The sequence below is a fragment of the Desmodus rotundus genome, chromosome 7, assembly GCF_022682495.2.
Source record: "Desmodus rotundus isolate HL8 chromosome 7, HLdesRot8A.1, whole genome shotgun sequence".
Lineage (NCBI taxonomy): Eukaryota > Metazoa > Chordata > Mammalia > Chiroptera > Phyllostomidae > Desmodus > Desmodus rotundus.
Window position 1 is genome coordinate 2,154,009 of NC_071393.1, and position 24,278 is coordinate 2,178,286.

General features: G+C 53.6%; 1 protein-coding gene across 1 annotated transcript; it reads right to left on the reverse strand.

The window, feature by feature from the left end:
- Positions 1-5,219: 5,219 nt before the first annotated feature.
- On the reverse strand, positions 5,220-23,290 carry BRI3BP (BRI3 binding protein). Its single transcript, XM_053927663.1, has 3 exons — positions 22,926-23,290; positions 18,592-18,694; positions 5,220-10,058 (listed from the first exon to the last, which is right to left on the reverse strand). The coding sequence occupies exons 1-3, from the start codon at positions 23,130-23,132 to the stop codon at positions 9,637-9,639; spliced, it is 732 nt and encodes a 243-aa protein (XP_053783638.1). The 5' UTR covers positions 23,133-23,290; the 3' UTR covers positions 5,220-9,636.
- Positions 23,291-24,278: the final 988 nt, after the last annotated feature.

Here is a 24,278-nt window from a genome sequence, read left to right on the forward strand (position 1 = left end):
GGTGCACAGAGATGCTTTGGAAAGCAGAGCCAAGAGGACACGCTGCTGGGTTAGATAAGCAGCCCTGGAGCCCAGATGGGAGAAGAACAAATTCTAGCATTAAATTGATTCTCCCCAAGTCAGAACGAAAGGAGTAATAAAGTGGACCACAGGAAAGGGGAGAAGACCAGATGGGCAAGATGCTGGCTGCCATTCACACAGCAGGCTCTCCAGGCCCATCCAGAGGGTGTGATTCCAACCAGACACCCAGCCAAGTTCCCTGAGGGCATCAGGCCAAAGGGCGTTTGAGGGTTTCTTTCCTGGTCTTCCTGCGATGGTCGCGGCAACCCTGCCTGTCCACCCACAGGCCTGTGGCGATGGCATCTGCGCCAGTTACCGAGGGCCCCAAAGTGCCTGGAGTGACATCTCAGAGTTCAAGCTCCCCACCTCCTCTCCAGCCCCAAGGACAAAGCCAAGGAGAGAATGCGGCCCTCTAACCCAGCATCTTCAGCAGAAGAGGGGACAGGCAAACAGCGGGGAGTCACCCGGTGGAACACTGTGCAGCAGTGAAAAGAGTCTCCACACCGCAACGCTGAGTGGGAGCAGACACCAGGACGCAGACACAGCCCGCGTGGGTCGGCTTCCTTTCACGGCGAGGTCAGAAGTGGGCAAAACCCGGGATCTCTCATTTAAGGACACATGCGTGTTAGAAAAACAAAGAGAAGCAAAAAAAATACTTCACTTTCAGGGCACTGGTTTCTTCTAAGAGAAGAAAATGGGGTGAGTTTAGGGAGGGGCTTCCAAGGTACTGGCCGTGCCCTATTAAACTGGGTGATAGGTGCGTGGTGTGCATTTACATTATTTTACAAACTGGACACATATACCATATCCAGTCTTTTTGCACACTTCTCACAATTTAAAAAAATAAACACAAGCAGGGCCTCACACCTCCGCTGACAATACGGATTGTTTTACTTCACGGCAGATGCTCTGCAGGGAGCTCTGGAGTAAACACGCAAAGGCCCACCGCGCATGTGGGGACTCCCAAAGGTGCCGCTTCCCGCTTCAAACCTCCTCTGTCCTGACGCCTGGAAAGGAAGACTTCCACACACACAGTCTGGCCCGGGACTCACTCACTCAGTGAAGTGTTTTTGACGGGCAGGAGAGCCTAGAGTGGGTCAGGGACTGTGACTGAGTCCACGGCAGGTGCAGTGCACCCCTTCCCGCACACCACAGCTCACAAGCCGGGGACAGATATTCCAAGGGGGGGACATTCCAGGGTAACACCCAAGGTCCTCTGGCTGGATGTTCCTGAATCGACTAAATAAAAATATATTCATGAAACGCATTTCCTTATAGTCAAGGAAAAAAATCAAAAGACTGTATGGTTCTTTGACTCTAATTCAAGTAGATTAAGCCATCAAGGATTGGTGTTTGGTGAATTGGTCAGTCGGACCAATTCTGCAAATCCAGTGAATTGATGATTTGACCAATTGGCTTTCAGCAACTTGTTTTCGATGTGTCAGACCATTTCTGTTTGAATCACCTCACACGGACATTTGTCATCAGGTCAAGCGTCACCCCCTCTAACCAGACCTTCCCCGGCCAGCCAACTTGTTAAGCATTCCTCCCACCGCCTGCCCAGGCACTCGACCCGTCATTTCATTTTTTTTCCTTGGCAGGGCAAGACAGTTTTCCTGATCATTGTCTTCTGCCCCTGCCCTTGACAGTGAAATTCTGCAAAAGCAGGGACCTTTCTCCTGCAGGTGCCACGTGAACATACTCTCCCTCCAGCTCACTGATACCTGCCACTGTAGGCTCTGGGCAGGCATTCAGAGGAGGTGGCTCCCCATACCCGACCTTGATTTGGCTTCCTTCTCCTCTTTCTGCAGAAGACAGGCTTCCTGAAAAGGATCATGAAAAAGAAAGAGTCTCCTGTGTGTTCATCTGGCCCATATAGTAAAGGAAAGGGCTAGGGGGTGTAATAAGATGCAAAAAAAATCTCATTTTCACTCATACACACACTTCCCTTTTTCATGCTATACCCACCCCACTCCTGGCTATGCACATAGTAAAAGGCCTCTAGAATACTGCTACTCCTTGAGAAATCTTCCCCCCTAAAAAGACAAAAGTGCCTTTTTCAGGAGCTCTTTGCCAGAGATAACGTGACCCTATAGAGCATGACTGAGTCTATCCTCAGGACTAGAAAGTTATTGGAAGCACCCTGAAGGTATAGAGGCTGGGAAAATGTACAAAACAGGACCAGCCAGGCCGCAACAGCTGGACCCTGCACCTACAGATAACACCTGAGCAAACTCAAGCGTACTCAAAACAGCCTAAGCATCTCGTCTGCTCCCGCCACTGTCACGCCCCGCAGCCCCTCCTCCTTTACAGCCCAATGAAAGCTCAAAGCCCTAACCCCTCCCGCCTGGTGCATTTCTCTGGAGCCTAGCCACTTTCCTCCCTTAGAAAGCAAATACAAGTGTGTTCTCTGTTGTCATTGTGAATTCTTTCATAGCCCGGGTTACTGGCCATCCTAATACAACCCCCACCCCATTTTATTGCGTGTGGGTGCAATTCAAAATCACACCTAGATCCTCCACCCCTGACCCTGTTTGTACCCATAGCCCTTATCAGTATCTGAAAGTAAGTCCTTGGTGAGCCTCCAGCAAGCTCATCAATAGCACTTCATTCCTGCCCATCTGGTTGGTTCGCCAGCCACTCCCACGGGGTGGAGCACGCTGGAGCAGCTCAATAGGTGTTGATGGAAAGATTAAAGACCACGGGAGGAGGGGTTCAGCATTTGTCCCTCTCGTCTATACTGCAAGTCTATACTGAGGATGTTTTGGACATTTTGGGCAATTTAAACCTTTCTTTTATTTTTACTAGAGTCCTTTTATTTATTTGTATTTATTTGTATTCATGATGCTTTGGGTATTTTTGTTCCTTAATTCTTTTGGATGTTAAGCAAGAGTTTGAATTTGCCCGGTGAGTCCTTCAAATGAGGCAAAGCCCGCTCTAATAATACAGCCCAACTCTGTTCATTCCTCCTCCACCCGGCAGGAGAGAGTGCTCACGGCCTCCGGCAGGCCCACCCCGCCAGTTCCCTCGGGCTCCCGCCTGCCCCGGCCTCCCGCCTGCCCCCGCCGGCTCTCACCCTGCGGCTGGCACCCTGCGGCTGGCGCCCCAGAGCGCTGGGAGGCGGCGGCTGCGGAAGGATCCCGACCACACGCACGCACCACACTTACCTCGCACGCTGATTGGCTGGTGGAGCGCTGGTTCCACATCGGCTGCCGGGGTTGAGAGCCAAACAATCGCTAGTCGCTCCTACGCATGGGTCTCGCCTCTCAGCCAATCTGAAAGGAGAGGCAGAAAAAGGCGTGCCCAATAGGAGCGGGGCAGGGTCGCCCTTCGACCACGACCGTGAAGGCCGGCGCAATGTCACCTTGACAACCAGATGGGTGCAGGACGAATCATCCTGCCCCAAATGCTGGTCTCCCCCAGTCGTGATATATTCACCCTTGACGTCACTGAGTCACACAGCCTAGAGCTTGGCTCCTGTGGGACAAAAGCCGGAATTTGCGTTTGGGACACGGTTACTCTAACATTTGTATAACATTCATAACGTTTATACTCAGATAGGTAGGTGTACATTGGGACCCTAGTGAGGCCCAATGCACTTGGGGGTTGGGAGGGCACCCCACGAAGTGCAGAAGGAAGTGACAAATAACCAAAGTCACAGAATAGAAAGTGGTTGAACTAGGGGACGGCCCCTCGCCCAAGACCAAGTATCTGGCACCTTGATCTTGTACTTCACAGCCTCCAGAACCATGGTAAGTGTTCCTTGTTAAAGCCCTCCAATTAGGGTATTTTTGTTACAGCAGCTCAAATGGACTAAGGCAAGGACCTTTTTATACCCTTTTACTGAAGACCAGGAGCATTTGTTTCTGTGGGTTATACCTACCGTTCAGAATTAATAATAAACAGAAATAATTACCAAGATAGAAATAAAACTTGAGAAACATATATACATATACATATATTCATTTTAAAATAACGATAAGCCCATTACATGTTAACATACACTTGTTTTTTTATGAAAACAACTAAACCAACGATGGCCTTGATGGAGGCAGCTGGTGTGGTGGAAGCCGCCGAAGCTCAGAGGAGGCTGGACTGAGGCGGGACATCTGGCTGCCATTGCAGGGACCTGTTGTCCTCTCTGCCAGCACGGCATCACCTGGTGAGGACTGGCTCCTGTTTCATTGATTCCTCTGGGTCCCCACCTTCTGCCCCAGCATGCTGTTTCATTCAGATCTTTCTTTTCGGATGTGTTCTTGCAAAACTGATTATTTTAATCCCTCGTATTTACTTCACTCATGGGTGGATTTCCTATCTCACCCCGGTTCCTACTCTCTCACCAGCACGGCTGCTGTGGCTGCTAACTGCTGTCTTCTCCTCCCGTTCGCTCTCCCAGGGCTGGGCCGGCCAGGCAGCCTCCGAAGGTGGTCACAAGGGCCACAGTGACTAGCCTCACCCTGTCCCCTGGGGGCCCCTGTGAGACTCTCCTTGCAATACAAATGTACTCAGGAGCAATACTCTTGGGCGTAGTGGATTTAACTTGACTTTCTCTTGCTACAGTTGTCCTGAATGTTTGCTGGAAGACCATTTTTAGCACCCACAAAGCATCTCTAAAGTATCTCAGTTCGGGGTGGGGCTGGAAGGGTGGTCATCAGAACCCTGCTAGGGTGCCCCTGACTCACATATAAAAATACAGGACGCCTGGTTAAACTTTTGTTTTCTATCCTCACCCAAGCACATGCTCACTGATTTAGAGAGAGGCGAAGAGGGGAGAGGGAGAGGGAGAGAAACATTGATTGGTCGCCTTCCTGCACACCCCGAATGTGGACAGAACCTGCCACTCAGGCATGTGCCTTGACCAGGAATTGAACCTGCGACCTTTCCGACTATGGGACAATGCTTCAACCAACTGAGCCATACCACCCAGGGTAGGACGCCTGGTTAAATTTGAATTTCAGATAAACGACAAACACATTTTTAGTGTCAGTGCATCCCATGTACTATTCGGGACATATGACCTTCTCGGACGGGGAGCAGACTCCCAGAATCACCATTATGTGTCCACATTGGGAAACCTCCACATATGCTTGGCTGGAAGCGATGAAATATATTTAGGAAGTCCGTACAACAAAATTACAATAAATGTTTATTAAGCTGTAATTTTCACAGTATTTTAATTCTGTTCTGAAATCAGTCTACAAATATCTCTACATATCACCAAAGCCAGTTACTCAATAAATAACAGGAATGTATCGCTTTGCAAAAAAAAAAATTAAATTAAAAAATTAAGCCTTATACATTTATGTCTATACACGATATTTGTAAGATCAGTTTCTCAAAGCTCATGGGGCTGAACTGCGCAAACCACGCATGTACACACACACACCACTAGATTCAGATCAGATGGCTTTTCGTGAAGCGTCAAATTAAATGCTATGTCGAATTCATAAGCAGGTACACAAAATCAGAGCTGAATCGTGAGTGCGCTGCTGACAATGGGCACCATACCTCACACATGATTTCCGGCTCAGAGGAGGGAAACTGCTTTGGTGACTTTGAGCTGAGTGCTAATCACCGTCACTGTCATAAGGAATCAATTTAATTTACAGTACTCAGAGGTTTAACATACATGCAGATATTCAACTAACACCAAAACCTTTAAATCTGCAAAAAGACACTGGAACATAGGGTCGCGAACGCCCCCAGCTGCCACGGGCAATGAGTGCATGGTGCGAGTGACAATCAGCTGAGGTGCCAGCACCAGGGAAACCTGGTCCTGGTGGACCTGCTGCACGTCGAGCCGTCACGGAGGAGAAGAGGGCAGAGTTCAAGTGCGGACCAAAGCCTGTTTGTCTCAGACATTTTACATCGTATCGATGGCTGCCTCACACTAACTTTAAAGGTGCTGTGTTAGATCCTGCAAAAAATATGTAATCCTATTCTTCACGAGTGAGGTGCGAAAGTCCAACGACTCACATGGCCGTAAACGAACACTCTGCAGAACAGTGATTATTAAAAAAAAATAAAGTTGGGGCAGCTGACCTGGGCAGCCGAGAGCTGCGGGGATGATCGAGTCCTACCAGCAGGACGCAGGTAGCGGGCACCAACCCCTAAGGCAGATGGACGGCATTCATCAAAAGCATCGTAAGTAGCAGGCAGCGTGGGAACAAAGCCAGGTAGGATTTCTAGAGTCTGTGTTGGCTGTTTGACATGTCATTCCTAATCTCTCCGTAAGGCTGCTGAATCAGAGACAGATTAACAGCCAAAATCCCTGTGGTCCCCGCGAGCCAGCCCTGGTGGGCGCCCGGAAGTCATGACCCTCCCAACCACAGCCCCTGACCTGCACGTGCACCCAGCAGGGGATGCCAGCGCAGCCCCCAGGGCCCCTGTCCCTGCCTACCCTGCCTGGACAGGCTGGGTGTGGCCCTGAGTGGCATGCTGTGCCCCTCGTCTTCAGGGACCTGAGTATTAACAACCTTCTTTCAATGGCATTGTGTGGCCACCTTCATAAACTAAGTCCCCGGCACAATTCACAGGACAAGCTTTCAAGTTCTGTTGCTGTGCCTTCGTTCCTGGAAATGACATGGGGTACCCCTGAAACACGACGCAGAAGACCCCAAAAGGCAGGGAATGCTGACTGGTGTCAGGAAATGTATTCAGGGGATTAGGGGAGGCTTTGCGCCCTGAAAGCATCTTTTTCTAGAGAGTCAGCTAAGACAACATTCTAAACATGGGTCCCCAAACATCCACACAAATCCAGCAACTGAGAGACAGTTGGTCCTTTCCTTTTCTGGACTAGTCTCTGCTGTTGGTGTTTGTTGTGATACTGAAGTATCGGGAAATTAACACTCATTATTTAAAAAACTGAGTCTCGCTTGGAACAGAGCCACGGTAGTTCTCGCCAGGATGTTTTATGTCACATTAAATGGAATGTTGCACTAATATATTCTACAGCCCTGAAGATATAAAAAAGGTCTCTTCAAGGTATGAGATATGGTATAAAAATACATTTCTCCACGTACAAAAGAGAGAAAAAGAAGGAGGCGTGTGTGGCAGGGGAGGCCAAATACCCTAGAAGCTTCCATGGAATGGAGAAAGAAAACCCCCCCAGCTCTGTGGGGGTTAAGAATATGCCCAAACGAAAAGTCAAGTTTCTGCATTAAAAAGCAAGAGTCATTCAGCGCTAACATCGAGGATTCCCATCAGAATCTCAGACAAGGTTCGACCCTGAAGTGACCCCCCCCATGAAGTGAGGCTCCTTCATGACAAAGACAGACAGACAGACATCTATCACTGGAGTGCATCAAACTGTAAAAGGGCCTTCAGAGCCCACACTGTGCCCACGTGGTAGGAAGGGAGCAAAGTCTCAACCACGATTTTTGGTTATGCTGGTGGTCGGTCTCGGGGGTAGGGGGGCTCCCTGGGTTTCTGAGGGCTAAAATGACTTGCGACCTGGACCTCAGGCCAGTGCAACGCCCTTCAGGGTTCAGGTGCGAGGGCGGGGCAGGGAATGGAGTGACCATTATACCCAGGCCAGCGAGAGTTTAAGACTTAAAAGTTTTCTGTAGCCCCAGCTGGTGTGGCTCAGTGGGTTGAGCACCAGTCTGTGAACCAAATGGTGGCCGGTTCGATTCCCAGTCAGGGAACATGCCTGGGTTACAGGCCAGGTCCCCAGTTAGGGGTGTGAGAGACAACCACACATGGATGTTTCTCTCCCTCTCTTTCTCCCTGCCTTCCCCTGGCTCTAAAAATAAATAAAGTCTTTTAAAAAAAAGTCTTGTGCGGAATGTGCCAACTCCCCCAGTCAGCGCACGCAAAGCCGTGTTTCGTACCTAAGCGAGCCGAATGTGTGCAGAGAAACAGGAGGGCCCGTGTGGTCCCCCCAGAGTCGTCTGTACCCAGCGCTACAACACGTTCACCTGCGAGGAGTACCTCAATGGCAACACTGGGTGGGCTGCGAGCCAGAAAGCCCAGGCTTCAAGTGCCCGGGGACACCCACCCGCCGGAGCAAACCCGAGGAGCGAGACCAATGCAGGAGTGCTTGGGCCCTCGTGGTGCACCTTAAAAAGAGGCATTTCCTAACTACCCTTCAGAAACACCTGCTTCTGTTTTCCAGCTAAACCCTCACGGGAGCACCGCACCCGCGGCAGGGGACTGAGTTATCTGCAGCGTGGACCACAAGGCCTCAGTTCTGCCTGATCAGACAGGGAGGGGGCTCAGGACAGGGCTGCCAGGACGCGGAGGTGCGCCGGGGAGGGCTGTGGGGACCCTGGGGACCCCCAGCAGCCTTCATAACTACATTCGGCAACAGCTGGGCTTCCTCGCCGTGTCCTGTTTTCTGGGGCATGCCAACAGCCTGGGGGTACTTGGAGGGGGCATTTCCACCAGCCGCTGATCCGAGCCGTGCACCACCCCCCCCATGCAGGTGCCCACAGCTGTCTGCTCTGCTTGGGCCTCTCTCTGCCCCTGGAGACCACCTCAAACCACAAGGACACCACAGACCCCTGAGAGAAAGCCCCTAGCACGTGTATTGTAAAAGTTTCAGGAGAAACAATTCACATTTCCTCCACGGCTCGTGTCTGCTGCTTACAGTTCCTGAGATGCTTTATAAGCAGCGCTAGGCTTGGCAACGTTATTACCCGCTTCGGTTTGCTTTCTCTCTGAGGTCCTGAGTCAACCAAAACCCAAATGCAGCAAATAAACAAAAAGCCCTTTGACGGCAGCAAGTCCTTCCACACAGACCCAGCCGGCAGACGGCGAGGTGAGACCAGCAAGAGATTCCCGAGACGTCACACCCGAGGACATTCCTCTTCCCGGTCCTCGCGCTTTTCCTTTACCGAATGTGGAGCTTAAAATTCATCCAAATACAGAAGGATGGGGAAAGGGGGAAACCCTTAGGTTTTCTACAAATAATGATTTTTTCACTTGGAAACATAGTTGGCGGGGGCTTGGTCGGGGTCCCCACGACCCAAGAGATGTTCAGTTTCATCCTCAAGCCCAACTGTCTACACTCAAAAGTGACAACATTCATCAGCTCGGTCAACATCAACCCAAAATAACATTAAAATAGACTCACCTTGCAGGAGCATGAAAACGACGCACACAGACCTTGCCCCCAATGCCTACACTGCAAAAACAAACGCTTAACTTTTCTAGAGTGTCGAATCCGCATATTCTTCCCCCTCTACGTAAAGTTTTAAGAAACTTGACTCAGGTCTGCCTTTATTAAAAAACCTTACAAAAGATGTATTTAAATGCTTGAAAAAATTAACTTTATGCTCTATGCAGATAAACTTCTCTGACTGTACAGCTAATATGGTTATATCCTTTGTTTAAAAAATATCTCTCCCACTAACAACACCTGGCAGGTAGCTCTACTTCGAGGAGTGGGTCCTTGCTCTCGGAACGTGTCCTGAGAGTTCACGCGTGGCCGGAAACACCCTCACAGAGCGCCCCTCTCTTGCTCAGGAACGTTTATTAAGATTGTTTGGGGTTCGCTGCCCTTTTCTTCCTCCTCTTCTTCTGTTTTCGGAGAGAGGGCGCTGGTGTGAGGGGACCCGGCCGGCTGGCTGGTTGTCACTTGCTGTTGGCGCGGTCGAGACTCTCCAGCACGCGGCTGAGGCGGATGTTGAGGACCCGGACCTGGTTCTCCAGGTGCTCCAGCTTCTCCTCCACGCTGGGGCCGCTGGGGCCGCCCCGCCAGTAGCAGCCCATGGGCCCGGTCATGAAGTAGACGGCCACCACGAAGCACAGGGGCAGCACCGCGCTCTCCGGCTCCCCCTCATACTTGTGCAGGGTGTACACGCAGGACATGGAGAACAGGAGGACGCGCACGATCCAGAAGAAGCGGCCGAACACCACGTGCAGGAAGCCGAAGGTGAAGCTCAAGGTCAGAGAAAAGAACCAGTAGGCCAGGAGGACGACGCCAACCAGCATGATGGCACGGGCCGGGCTGCTGGCCACCAAGGCGGGGTTGAAATACTGGGACATGTTGGAGACTGCAGGAGAGAAAAGAGGGACGGTGGCCGGTTACAGGGAGTCGGGTTTCTGAACAGGCTGGGCTTGGGCGGCTCAGCGCACTTACTGGGCCTTCAAGAGGCCCCAGGAACTGAGCTGCCTCACTGACCTTCACACTAAGGCCCAGGAGAAGACAGGGTCAGCCTTTCAGACTGCCCACCCAATCGTGGGTGCAGGTCGCCTGTCACAGCAGGGCAGAGCCTGCAAATTGCCCTTCCGTTTCCTCCCTTCTTGCTTTCTGCAGCAACCAGTGCCCACCGTCAGGCTGGACACACGCTGCCCAGGATGAAGGCACTTCCCAGTCTCTCCCTTTATCACTACATGACTAAGCTGTGGTCAAGGGAGAGGGAAGCAGAAACGTTTTTGTGATAGCTTCAAGCATTTTTCTTGAATGTAGCAGGATTGTGCTCTTTACCTCTTCTTCTTCTGCCTGCTGGGATGTGTATGTGATGGCAGGAGTAGGAGCAGCTGTCTTGGGCCATGAGGGAAGAAAAGTCACCTACTGGGGAGCAGTAAGATGGAAGATGCCTCGGTCCTGAGGGCAATGGGCTGCAAAGCCTCCCACCTGCCTAACCACCTACCTGTGAATTTTCATGTAAGAGAAATAAGCTTCCATCTTGTTTAAGCTGCTGTTATTTGGGGGTTTCTTACTCACGGCCAAACCTAATGGTAACTGGTACCCACACACAAAGCTCCATCCTAAGCACGGAGTGAAATGGAGGAGTTGCATCTTCTGTGTGCCCGACTTAAGAAAATTTTCAAACAGAAAGGTTAAAAGAGCAGTAAAATCAATACTCCTATTGAAACCCCAGCTAGGTTTCACAATTCTTCATGTTTGGCCATACTTTGCCTCATCTCTCTAGTCACGGACACTTTTTTTACCCAACCATTTGAAAGACGCGCACCCCGTACTTCAGCATGCCCCGCCGCGTTTTACTGAGATATAACTGACCTACAGCACTACCTACGTCTACGGGGACAGCACGCTGACTCCCACCCCCTGCGACGGGGTCACCACACGGGCCTCATTAACACCCGTCACCTCACACAGACACAAAGGGGGAAACTGCGCACCGTCCCGAGAACTCTCAGGGTCTAGTGCTCCCGTCACAGCCTCTGCGCACAGCCTCCAGCTCTGCTGGCTGTGGTCGTGACCTTGCACCCGACATCCGAGTGCTCATCTACCTAGAGCTGCTCGCTGTACCTTGTGACCACCTCCACCCAACTCCCATACCCCTCACCTGCCTCTGATAAGCACACATCTGATCTCTTTTCCTGCGGGTTTGGGGGCCCCCCCCCCGCCCCCCAGATTGCACATGTGAGACCACACAGTACTTGTCTCGTGCAACGCCCTCAGGGCCCGTCCACGGGGTTGGAAATGGCAGAATTTCCTTCTTGCGATGGCCGAACACCATCCCGTCGCGTAGCCACCACACCTTCACTGATGAACGCTTAGGCTGTTTCCGCGTCTCGGTTACTGATGATCGCGCTGTGATGAACGCGGGGGTGCAGGTGCCTCTTAGACGGGCGTCTGCGTTCCCTCTGGACACAAAGCCAGAGGTGGAACGGCTGGGTCATGCGGCAGATCCATTTTTTATTTTCTGAGGAAACCCCACACTGTTTCCCACGGCGGCCGATTTACATTCCCCACAGCAGAGGACGAGGGCTTTCTGGAAGTCGCCGTTCTGACAGGTGTGAGTCTGGATTTGCCTTCCTTGCTGTCTAGTGACAGTGACCAGCACCTTTTCATGCACCTGTTGGCCATTCGTTGTCTTCTTTGCAAAAATGTCTATTCCAGTCCTGAGCCCACTTTTAATAGGACTACTTGGGGGTTTTTTGCTGTTGAGTTGTATGAGTGCTTTATATATTATAGAAGAGTGTGCAAATATTGTTTCCCCACGCCGTAGGTTCTTTTCCTTTTGTTGCTCATTTCCTCACCTGTGGAGCTTTTGAGTTGGATTCATATTATTTATTTTTGCATTTGGTGTCAAATCCCAAAAATCATCACCAAGACCAATGGCAAGGAGCACACCACCAATGTTTTCTTCTAAGACTTTTATGGCTTCCAGTCTCGCATTCAAGTTTCCAGTCCATTTTGAGTGAATTTTTGAGTGGCATCCGAGGGGTCTAGTCTCGTTCCTTTACGTGGGAATATCCAATTTCCCCGGCACCGCCGATGCGAGACTGTCTTTCTTCCGGGCACATTCTTGGCTCTCTCGTCCGGTATCAGTGAACCGTACATGCTGGGTCAGCAAGTTCCTGGGGACGCTGCTGCTGCTGTTGCTGGTGCTGCTCTGAGGGTCTTGCTTTGAGATCTGAGGGCCGATGTACAGTCCCCTCTGTGCACGAGAGGGAGGAGCGGGGCCTGGGCGGACGCCGGACGTGACAACTTGGAGTGGCTAAGTGTGCACCCAGAGCAAGCCTGACACAGGGAGGCTGGAACCTGGGGCTTTCCAAGTCCCTACAGTGGGAATGTCTCGTCCCCTCCCCGCAACCCCACGTGTGGTCAGATGTTTGCACACAAGCTTGTGAACAGAGGCCTCCTCAGGGCTGACGGCACCTGGGGTCACCCAGGCATCCCCGAAACTCACGGTGACAGATGCCTTCACGCTGCCTCCCAGAGGCCTCGGGAGCACTTTGACTGAAGTGGTTTTGACGTTGGAGCTGAGCTTCACACTTACCTCCTGCGGAAGGTGAGGCGCAAGCAAGCCTGTTGGTCTCGGGACTCCCACGAGCTTTTATTTACATGGGTTCTCTCCGTTGATATTTACCACGGTAGAAACTGGAAGTAATTTTCTTCAACTTTTTTCTTTAAGTAGACAATTCTTCAAGGTTTTAGGTTCATTACAAAATTAAGCAGAAGGTATGTGTTACTTTTTAAACATTGTTATTGATTCATTTAAAAATAATGAGCCCATTATAGGTTCACACAAAAACCATATTTCTCATGAAAAATACTGTTTTCCTAAAGGCGAACAAAGTGAGAACAGTAGTGTCCTGCACTTCTGGGAACCGCTTTGGGGTGCGGCCTGTGAGGAAAGCGCTGGGCCCTCAAACCTGCTTCTGAACCCACAGAAGCAGCGTGGCGGCCGCAAATGTCTGCCACACGTGGAATCTTAAGTTTTCTGGTGGCCGCGTGGAAAGGGCAAAAAGAAACAGGCAAAGTCCATGTTAAGCACGTCCCCCAGTATGTTCGGAATAGTATCCACATGGATATGAAAACATTACTGAAGCACGCGCTCCACCCCGGCCTCGCAGAGACAAGCTGCTGGGTAAGGGGACCCCCCAGGCTCCTCAGAGCACTGAGAACCGCGGGGCTACAATCTGTCCAAAGCCAGGTGACAAGGACCATCCTGTTATCAAGGGAATACAACAGGTAATGAGCAGGTTCAGTGACACCTGGGGGGTATCCTGGCCTGGGAGTGAGTGTGCTAACCCACGCGCCATAATCGACAACTAAGCAAAAGCCGCCACTAGAATCGAGGGGGCGGGAAGAAGCAGGCTGGCTCCTCCCCAGGGGCCTGCAAGTGGGGAGGAGAAGGGGAGTACCCCGAGCAGTTCCGCCTCCCTGCCTCTGGCAAAGGGACACTGTGCGTGCCTCCTGGTGTTGCGAACCACCACGCACGGCACGCGGGGCACATTCAACAGCGGAACGGATCCTCTCCAGGCCTGGCGGCCAGATGTCTGAGATCGGGTGTCTCGTCCTGCGGCTGAGGGGACTCCGTCCAGGCCGGGCCTCCCCCAGCCAGACCCTGGGGCTTTGCTGGCGGCCTTTGTCTCACAGCAGCTCTCACCCTGATCTCCATCTTCACCTTCTTCCTGTGTCTCTGGGTCCAAATGTCCCCTTATCGCGAGGCCACCAGTTGTCCTGGAGTAGGCCCCCCTACTCCAGCGTATGACCTCATTTTCAACTCGTGACCTCATGACATCTGCAACGAGCCCATTTCCGAGTCAGGTCACATTCTGAGGTCCTGGGAGTTAGGGGTTGAACGCGTGACTTTTAGGGGAACACAATCCAACCCACAGCACGTACCACTCAAAGACAAGTGGACGTTTTCGTGGCGGACTTGCTTCTCAGTCCGGCCCAGGGTTGACTTCACCACGCACCCCCCAAGTCCCTGTGGGCGGTGTAGGGGAAGGCTGGGCGGTCCAGAGAGAATCAAGATTGGGTGGCTCCTGGAACTGCGGGATGACGTCCTTTTCGGACACGAGCCCCCATGTAAGTCCTTGTGTGTTTCCTAGGTGTTTGCCGTGGGCCAGGCGCCGTTCTGACAGCTCTGCGGGAATTGTCCTCAATCCCCACCACATGCCGATGAGACATGTAGCGTTTCCCACGTGGGGACTCAGGCACACAGTGACTTGCCCGGGGTCCCGCAGCCAGCACAGGGCAGCACTGGAGTCGATGGCCTCCCTGGCGAAGGCTGTGCTGCGGGGCAGAGCGGTCGTTGGCCACGTGGCCCACTGCAAGCACTGCCGAGATGCGCTGTGTCAAAGACAGACTGGATCCCGAAGATCGAACACCCCCAAAGTGCAAGACACCTCAGTCATTTCCCATGTTGATGACAAGTTGAGAGGACAATGTTTTGGATCGGGGTAACTGAAATATCTTATTGACATTAATGTTACCAGTTTCCTTTTTTAATGTGATGAGACCATGTCACCTGGTATAGGCGGCTGGCTGTCCACTCCTGTCAGACCCTCTGGGCCAAGACGTCTCTGTGTTAACATCACCCAAAACTGAACCACCTTCTGAAGGAGGAAGCTAGAGGACGGTGCTCACAGAAGGACTGCACCAGACCGTCCGACCTGTGAGCATTTCCTGTTGAGCCTTCTACACACTTGAACTTCTAAGCCTAAGACACAAATCGCAAAGGCCTTCAGACACTTTGAAGCCGATGCACCAGATGAAAGGGAAGACACCATGACACGGGGTCTCCCCTCTGCAACGTGGACCTCAGTGGGTGCCTGCTGCCACGTGGCCCTGCTGCGGGACACCTGTGACTCTGGTCCTCTCTGGACACTTAGAAGGCTGTCTCCACTCTGTATTTTTTTGGCCCGAGTGGCACGCAATTCCTTGCAACCAAGTTTGTCTCTGCAGGCTCACAGCTCAGGGAGGGAAATGCCGAGAGCTGAGCAATCCGGGCAGGTGGAGAGCATGGGTTCCAAGAGGGATTGCACACAGTTGCTGCATCTGGGTTATGCATTGGCTCAGCCTCAGTCCCAGGGGAGCCATTCATAGCCCCAAGGGCTGCAGGCTGCACAGCCTCCTCTCAGACTCTGTGCCTGAGCATCTACGTGACCTCATCTGCCTAAGGGCCCCTCGGAGATCTAATTCAATGGTTCAAGGCTGCAGATGGCTGCAAGTGGCTGAGGGGAACAACAGCAGGTGTGACCCAGGGCTTTGGGCTCTACCTCCAGCCCAGATCTCCCACCTGTAGGGCGGGAGTGTCACGGGCCAGCAGGAGGACTCTGAGAGACTGCAGGGATCAAGATGTATTGGTCTCAGGGGGCTGCTGTAACCAACGACCAGACTTGGTGGCTTAAAACAGTGTTTTTCTCTCCTCACTCTGGATCAAGGGCAGGGCAGGGCAGGGCTCCCACTGCAGGCTCTAGAGGAGGCCCTTGCCTTGTGCTGTCCAGCCTCTGGTGGCTCCTGGTGCCCTTGGACGGTGGCCATGTTGCTCCAGGTTCTGCCTCTGTTGTCACAGGGCCGTCTTCTCTGGGTGTTTCTGTGTGTGTCTGTGTCCAAGCGTCCCTCTTCTTATAAAGACAGCAGCTGCTTGGTTTAGGACCCCACATGATCCAGGATGCTGGCATCTTAACCTGACTGCATCCGCAAAGACCCTATTCCCAGGTGAGGCCATCTGCACGGGGACAGGGCCTTTCTGGAAGGACGCGGTTAATCACACCAGCAGTGAAGCAGTAGCAGGACAGTCCTCCAACTGGGGTTAACGCCAGGGCAGAGCCAGGGCGGGGAGTGCAGCTGGAGGAGACGGGCAAGACCCTGGTCTCGGGAGCTGAGACTCCAAAGAAGAGACCACACCCCCCTCAGCACTCGCGGGAGGTTACAGCAGACCAGTGCCATAAAGCAGGGGTCCCCAGGTCGCCAGGCCACAGACCAGTACAGGTCCTCAGCTTATTAGGAACTGGGCCGAAAGTGAAGTTTCCCTGAGCTCTGCCTCCTGTCTCTCCACCCCGCACCATGGAAAAATGAGTCACTGGTGCCAAAAAAAGGTTGGGGGCTGCTGCCTTAAAGAGAACGAAGGGATAGTGTGAAAACAGATGCCGTGGCTTTACATGGGGTAATCAGGGTGGACCCCTTGGAGGAGGTGTCATGTACAAGAGACCCAAAGATGAAAACAGCTGAGCAGACAAAGGGCTGGGGAATCATTCCTGGCAGAAAACACCTAAAAGGACTCCTGGAAGGTGTGAAGGCCAAGACATGTCCAACAGGGCAGAGGCAGAAGCTGGGAAGATCCCTGGAGCTCACAGTCCTCACATCAGCCCTGTGTCAATTCCAAGTGCAACCAGAAGTCACTGGGCAGTTGAGGAGAGTGAACTGACCTGATTTGTTTTTTGGGTTTTTTTTAACTACTCTATGAAATTAAAAAAAAAAAAATCGCCCTGGCTGATTGGCCAAGAAGGGACCGCAGACAACCTGGGAGGAAACCGCGCTAGCAGGTGTGCAGGGGAGAGTCAACCCGGCCGGCCAAGCCCGCCCTCCCCAGTGAGGCCTGCTGGCAACACTGGCCTTGGCTCGTGTCTGTAAACTTGGATTTCCGGACTGTGATGCTGTGATTCACGACAAGAAATACATATTGGAGCTTTGTCCCTGTTTCTGGCACAGGGCTCCTAAAGCTCTTAGAATTTCCTCAGCAATAACAATAAAATTGTCTTGATAATTCATGCTGAGTTCCTTTTGACCACACCTGAGTTTGTTAATGAGGTGACTTCCAGAAGCCCCTAAAGGTGGGGCTGGTTGCCAGGGGAGCCGTCCATGAGATTGGAGGGCTGGACATTCCACCCACACTCCTGTCCTCTGGGGAGGGGAGAGGGGCTGCAGGTGGAATCAGTCCCCCCCCCCAGCCCCCGTGGCCGGTGACTTCATCAATCGCACCCACGTGATGAAGGCTCCATACAGCCCAGAGCAGGGGCTTCGGGGGGCCTTCTGGGGCGGTGAACTCAGATAGTGGAAGCTCCGAGCCCTTCTCCCAGACCCTGCCCCAGGCCTCTCTTCCATCAGGCTGCTCCTGAGTTAAGTCTTGCAATAAGCTGGCCATCTTGTGAGTGAACTGGCTTCCTAAGTTCCGTGAGATGATCCAGCAAAGTAACAGAAGCAGAGGGGGGGTCGTGGGAACCTCTGATGATGTGCGCGTGGTGGGTCAGAAGCCCAGGGGACACCCTGACTTGCGACTGGCTCCAGCAGTGGGGCCGTCTCGCAGGACGAAGCCCTTGGCCTGAGGGATCTGAAGCGTCTCCCGGTGGTCACGTCAGAACTGAGCTACATTTGTGGGACAGCCGGCCAGCATCCGAGGAGAATCGAGTTAACTGCCTAGTGGCTGTGGTGTTGGAGAAAGGGCCCCCACTCCCTGACGACAGGGGCTCTCTGTGCGGGGCTGTTTGCACAAACGGCGTGGTTCAGACTGACCCCTGCTGCCTTCCTTTGGGGAGCTGGGAATTCAGGAACCTGACCGGCAGAGGGGGCGCACATGACCAGCCCATAACACCCTGAGGCTCTAGCCCGGTAGGTGACACTTCACGCGTGTAGTATCACAGCTCGTCACTGGGAATTACATGTGTCCCAGGTGACTCCCCCAGGAAAGCTCTGGAAGCTGCAGCCTGGTCCCCTTTGAACTTCATCTCACGTGCCTTTTCCCTTCGCTGATTTTGCTTCATGTCCTTTCACCGGAGTAAGTACCAGACATGAGTACAACCCCATGCTGGACCCTGTGACCCTTCCTGGAGAGTCACCGAGGCTGGGGGTGCTCTTGGGGACCCTGACACGCCTCCAGAATTCCTGGAGGGACAGGCAGCAGCCCAGACCCGGGCTGTGTCCTTGACGTCCATGGTCCCAGCAGCAGCCTCCCGGTGTCCAAAGCAGGGCAAGGGCGGCAGCACCCTGCAGGCAAGTAAGTCAGCTGGGTCGGGGCGTCACACGTCACTCCTTTGGACCTTCTGATGACTCTGTGAGCGCCTCACTCTCTGAATTAAACCTCTTCCGGCTTAAGTGACTGGAGTAGTTTGATCCGGATCCCAGAGGACCCACCCCCGCTCCACGCAGTTGGCCTGGGGACAGACACCGTGACACTACCCCGGCACCTCACCCTAAGTGGCATCTCTGAACCTCGGCCCTGATGGACCCTTTATGTAAGCAAGTATTACAACAGGGGTTTATTCCAATCCGCACTGCCCCCCGCAAGGCATGTCGCGAACCACCCACTGCGGGTACCAGTCACACTCGAAGAAACCACCAGAATAAAACAGCGCCTTGAAGGAACAACCCCCCATACCTACCGTCAAGTCCAAAAACATCCAAGATCTCTGTCCACACTTTCCACAGTGTTTCCAAAAATATATCCACACCCAGCACGAACCTCTCGGTCAGCCTGGTCAAGAACTGCAGAGACAAGAGGAAGGTCGTTATTCACTCGGCCCTCGCCGCCTTCTCCCAAGTTCCTGGTCAACACGCCAGCAGGAAAACAGAGCCACCACTGCTGCCCCCGGCCACCATGAGCGGCCGAGCAGCCCAGGGGACTGATGAGCTGGGACTAATTGTCGGTGGGCGGGCCAAGAACTGAGCGAAGTTTGGGCCAATGTCCCTCCCGCAGACCGAGCAAAGCACCCATGGGAGACAGGAGCCTCCGCTCAGCACAGCTGCCTCGCTCCTGGTTCACTGCTCCCAGAACCCCCTGCTCACCCTCCCGTCAAAGCCTCTGCCTTCCTCTGCCGGATTTCTCGTTTTTATTTTTACTTACTTATTTTTCAGTTACAGTTGGCATACAACGTATGTTAGGTTCAGGTGCACGGCACAGAAATTAGATGTCTATACACCTTATGAAGCAACCCCCCATAACCCCAGGGCCCCACCCCCGCACCACCTGTAATTAATATTATTGACTATATCCCTTACATCTCACGGAACTTAGGAAACGAGACTACTCACGAGATGGCCAGCTTATTGCAAGACTTAACTCAGGAACAGCCTAATGGAAGAGAGGCCTGGGGCAGGGTCTGGGAGAAGGGCTCGGAGCTTCCACTGTCTGAGTTCACCGCCCTGGAAGGCCCCCCCGAAGCCCCTGCTCTGGGGTGTTATGGAGCCTTCATCACGTGGGTGCGATTGATGAAGTCACCGGCCACGGGGGGGGGGGGGGGGGGGGGACTGATTCCACCTGCAGCTCCTCTCCCCTCCCCAGAGGACAGGAGTGTGGATGGAATGTCCCAGCCCTCCAATCTCATGGATGGTTCCCCTGGCAACCAGCCCCACCTTTAGGGGCTTCTGGAAGTCACCTCATTAACAAACTCAGGTGTGGTCAAAAGGAACTCAGCACGAATTATCAAGACAGTTTTATTGCTGTTATGGCTGAGGCAATTCTAAGGGCTTTCCCGTCCCCCACTCCGTGGACCGACGCCACACCTCCCTGGCCCTCACATACTCCGAGCCCACTCCCACCACAGGGCCTTTGCTCACGCTGTCCCCTCTGCCCCTTTTGCTTCTCCGCAGCTCACTCTCCTGGCCATGCCACTCCAGTTACTTCCAGTTCCACAGGGGGCGGGATGAGTGCGGACGCGCCAAGCTCCCTGCCACCGAGTAGCAGAACTGTGGGAGGAAAGCCAACCTTCTGTGCCTCGCGTCCCTCCTCTGTGAAACAGGGGTGCCAGACACAGGCTAGGCTTCAACGAGGGCCGCCCACGGTTCCTGTTACAGCACACTGTTTTTCTCCTTACCAACGCTCACCACTCTGAAATCATCTCGTCCTACCGACGTTTCCCTTCCACACTCCGGTCCCATGGAAGCGCCTCCAGAGGGGACGCATCTGCCTTGTGCTCCAAAGACTAGGTGCTCTTTTAACGACTTTGAAGTGTACAATCCACTGGCAGGAGGGGCAGCCACAATGTCTGCGACTGTCACCTGTCTGGTTCCAGAACATCTACATCCCCCAAAAGGAACCGCCATCTCTGATGAGCAGCGCCCCCCGCACCCCAGTGACCACTCATCTGCTTTCCGTGCCCGTGGGTCAGCCTGTTCTGGACGTTTCACGTAAATGGAATCAGACGGCACGTGGCCTTGTGGGGTTTTCTCTTCATTCTCAAGGCTCACCCGTGTAGCGGAACTTCATTCCTGTTAGTGGCTGACCCGGGCTGAATGTTTGTCACCCACCCGTCAGCCGACAGGCAGCTAGGCGGTTTTCCCACTTCTTGGCTAATGTGAAAGGTGCTTTTGTAAGCACCCTTTCTTACATAAACACCTCTACCATTCGCTAGAGGCTCACTCAGTGCCTGGTATCCTACATCCCGGCCGATCACATCCAACCCCCAATTTATCTGTCTCCTGCGCACAAATGAGACCTAGAGAGGTGAAGCAACAGGCCAAGGTCAGTGAGACGCAGAGCTGGGGTCCCAATCCATGCCTGCCGCTCAGCGAGGCCTGTGCTCCAAGCCAGAAGGTCACGGGTCTATTTTGGACAAGCCCTAGACCGGCAAGTAGGGGGCTGCTGTAAACACCCTCAGCCTTCACAACCCGCCCGGCAGGGCTAGCTCCAGTGACTAAACCCGGGCATGCTGGGAGCTGCAATGCCAGCCAACCTGGTTCTCCTTTCGTTGGGGTTAACAAAACCGTCTCCCACAAGCCTGGCTGGTCTGGGCTGCACTCGGCAGGAAGTAAAATAAGTCAGGTCAGCCTCGTTCCAGAAAGTGCATGGATTGGAGAAACCGGGAAAGGTCCCGAGGCAGGAAGACCATGGGCTCCAGGCCCACGCTGCCTGGGTTCAAATCCCGGTTCTGCCACTCAGCCTCAACTGCAGCCAATCACTTCACTACCCTGTGCCTCAGTTTCCCCATCTGTCCATCTGTAAAATGAAAACAGTAACAGCACCTACCTCCTAGGACTGTTCTAAGGACTGACTGAGTTACTCTACTGATAAAAGCACTCAGCACATTTTAATCGAACAGCAGAAGTTAGCATTACCATCAGCTCCGTTGGAGGCATGAAGCCCGGCTGACCCGAGAGTTCTGACCCGGAGCCTCTCGGGGTCCTTGCCAGCACACAGCTGTCTTACTGATGCCAACCCAGGGGTGAAGCCTTTACGTAAGTATTTTGGGTTTCACAGTCGTGGGCCGCAGACTCTCCCAAAGAACCGTCTGCTGAGACACAGGTTGCTTTTGCTAGTCTCGCACGAAGAAGTCAGACTTCTTTTTGCACAGGCTCACCTTATCCACACCCCTCAAGCCCAAGGGCAGCCTGTCTGCACTCAGATGTCTGGTGGTGCGTCCCCCGCCTCCGACCCCCTACAGAGAGCTCGCTTGCTCCAGAACCCCCGGCCTCCACACACGCATGGGAGAGGAGGGTCAGAAGTTAGTTTTCCTAACAATTTAACCGGTTTTTCATTTCGCCCAAGAAGAATGGCCAGTCTGATTGGGGTTTCATTGTTCTCCCCCCCAAATCTCAAGTACCAGAAAACTTTTTAACGCTGAAAGCCCTTCCAGCCCAGTTAAGCACTGTTGGCGTGGGCCCTGCCTAGCATATAACTAATAGCAGCTGATGCCAATTCAGCCGTTCCTCTGGGCAGGAGAGCACTGCCCGTTCCCCATCACAGACTCGCAGTGGAAGGGATATTAGCATCCCCACTTAACAGGATAGAGAAACGGAGACACTTGCCTAAAGCCACCCAGTCTCTAAGCGGTAGGGTGGGAACTTGAACCCAAATTTCTCTCCATTCCACAGCCCCAGAACTAGCGCAAAGGAATGAATAGTACCAAGGCAAAGGAACCACACACCACAGGCAACCGTCCCCATTCACTTCCTCTTTTAGGGGAACTACTGGTGAACTTTGGCCCTAATGGCGGGCCCATCCCACCCAGCTCCGAGGACAAAGCCTCGATCCAGCAGGGAGCCAGTAAACTCCCTGAGCTGCTCTTGAGCTCCCAACACCATTTCAGGGGCTGCAGACTTCTAAACAGCTCCACAGTGAAGGACAGGCTCCCAGCGAAAGGCCCCCCACACAGCAGGCGCTCAGGGAGGTTACAGTGCCAGGTGTCCAAAGCAACAGAACAGCCTGCTTCTCTCCCTTTTTCTTGTAAAGAAAAAAAAAAGCATAAATATCTTCAAATCACGAAAAAAGAGGGCCAAAAGAGAGCCCAAGGGAAGTGGGTCGGGTGCGAGGCTAGAGGAGACCTGGGGTCGCTGGGAACAACGCAGCAGCGTGGGGAGAGGCGCATCCGGGCAAGGCGCCCCTGGGTAGCCAGCACGCTGCCTGGCTCATAGTAGGAGCTCATTCAAACGTGTAGAATGAATGAATGAGAGGCGCGGCCGGCGTCAGCCAGCCCAAGAGAGGCCCTAAGCCGCGGCGCCCTGGCGGGCAAGGTCCAAGGAGAAGTGCGACGGGCAGTAGAAGGCGCCCGGAGGCCCTGCGCCCAGGCCCCGCGTCAGAACCCTCCGCCAGACCCAACGCCGGCCGGGCGGGCTCAGCGGCGCGGGCTGAGCACCCCTGTCCCGAGCACCCCTGTCACTGACCCCCCCCCCCCCCCCCCCCGCCTCAGGCACCGGAGGCCGCGCACCGCCCAGGCGGGCCCCGGCGCCAGGTGCGCGGCGGCCCGGGCAAGGTGACCGCGGGCGCGGGCCCAGGGCCCACCTTCTGAGCAACGCGCACATTGTCCTCGCCGAACAGACTGCTGACGCTCTGCGAGAAGGTGTTTACAGTGCGGCGGTAGCTGTTCTTCTCCGTGCCGCCGCGGCCCCGCGCCCCCTGCGCGCCGGGGGCCAGCAGCCCGAGCAGCAGCGGCAGCAGAAGCAACAGCCCAGCCCGGGCCCGGGGCCAGCCCGAGGCGCGCGCGCCCATCCTGGGGCCGGAGCGATGCGAGGTCAGGAAGAAAGGTGAGGGCCGCACGGGGGTACGCCGCGACTCAGGCGGGGACCGCGTAGGCGCGCTGGAGCACCGCGTGCAGCGCCGTTGCCCGCCGCCGCCAATGCGCCACCTGCCCCGCCCCGCGCGCAAGGACGCCACGGACCAGCCCACGCCTGGCCCCGCCCCCGGAGACAGGGACCCGCCAACGACCTGGCAGGAGCCGTCGGGACCGGTTTAAGGTCCCTTTGTCTCCCCGCTCCCATCCTCCGCAAGCCCTCCCTGGCTTGGTGGGGAATCAACCTTTTTAAATAAATAAACACATACATACATACATACATACATACATACATAAAATATTTTTTCTGTAGAAAGCAATCCAAGCCTGGAAAACTTTACTGCGGTTTATTGGAAAACATGAATTACTATGCATATTGTATATCACTGAGCTTAATAACGGTACCCACTAACTGGCCACGGTTGTCATTGCTCAGGGCACCAGCTCCATTCATTCATTCTGAAATGTTTAAACAAAGGGAAAGGTCTAGCATCTCTTTTGTCCTTTCTGAACGAACTCTATTTCAGAGTCTCAAAATAGCTGGAAGTTTTTTTTAGAAAAGCTAGAAAATGAGGAAGGCGTGAGAGAATTAGAAAGTCCTTCTACGGCGCTCAGTGAAATGACGGGTCCAGGAGACGGTCCTCCAGAGATTAAAACCAAGACGTTGGCGGCGAACTGGAAGAGGAAGGGGCCCGCGTAGTCTTGACCTGGACCCGCCGATCTTAGTAGCAGGAAGGGTCAGCGCCGCCCATAATGGGTTCTTGCCAAAATACTTTGAGCCATAATCTGATCTGGCCTCTACAGAGAAGCAACAGTTTGGGGAAAATACGGGGAAGGGAAGGGGAAAACTAGAAGAAGCAGAAGCAGTCAGCCAAATCCAGAACAGGGAGCTCTCTACAGGTCGTGACCCAGGTTATTCCATATGTAGATGGCACAAAAAGTGGAGGGAGGGGAGGATTACTGATCTGTAAAGAGCTAAGAGCCATAGTAGCCAAATGCAGTGCAAGGGCCTGTTCGCATCCTAAACTAAAGAAACCCTGTCGAACCAGACATTTCTTGAGACAACCCTGAAAATGAAACTTAAT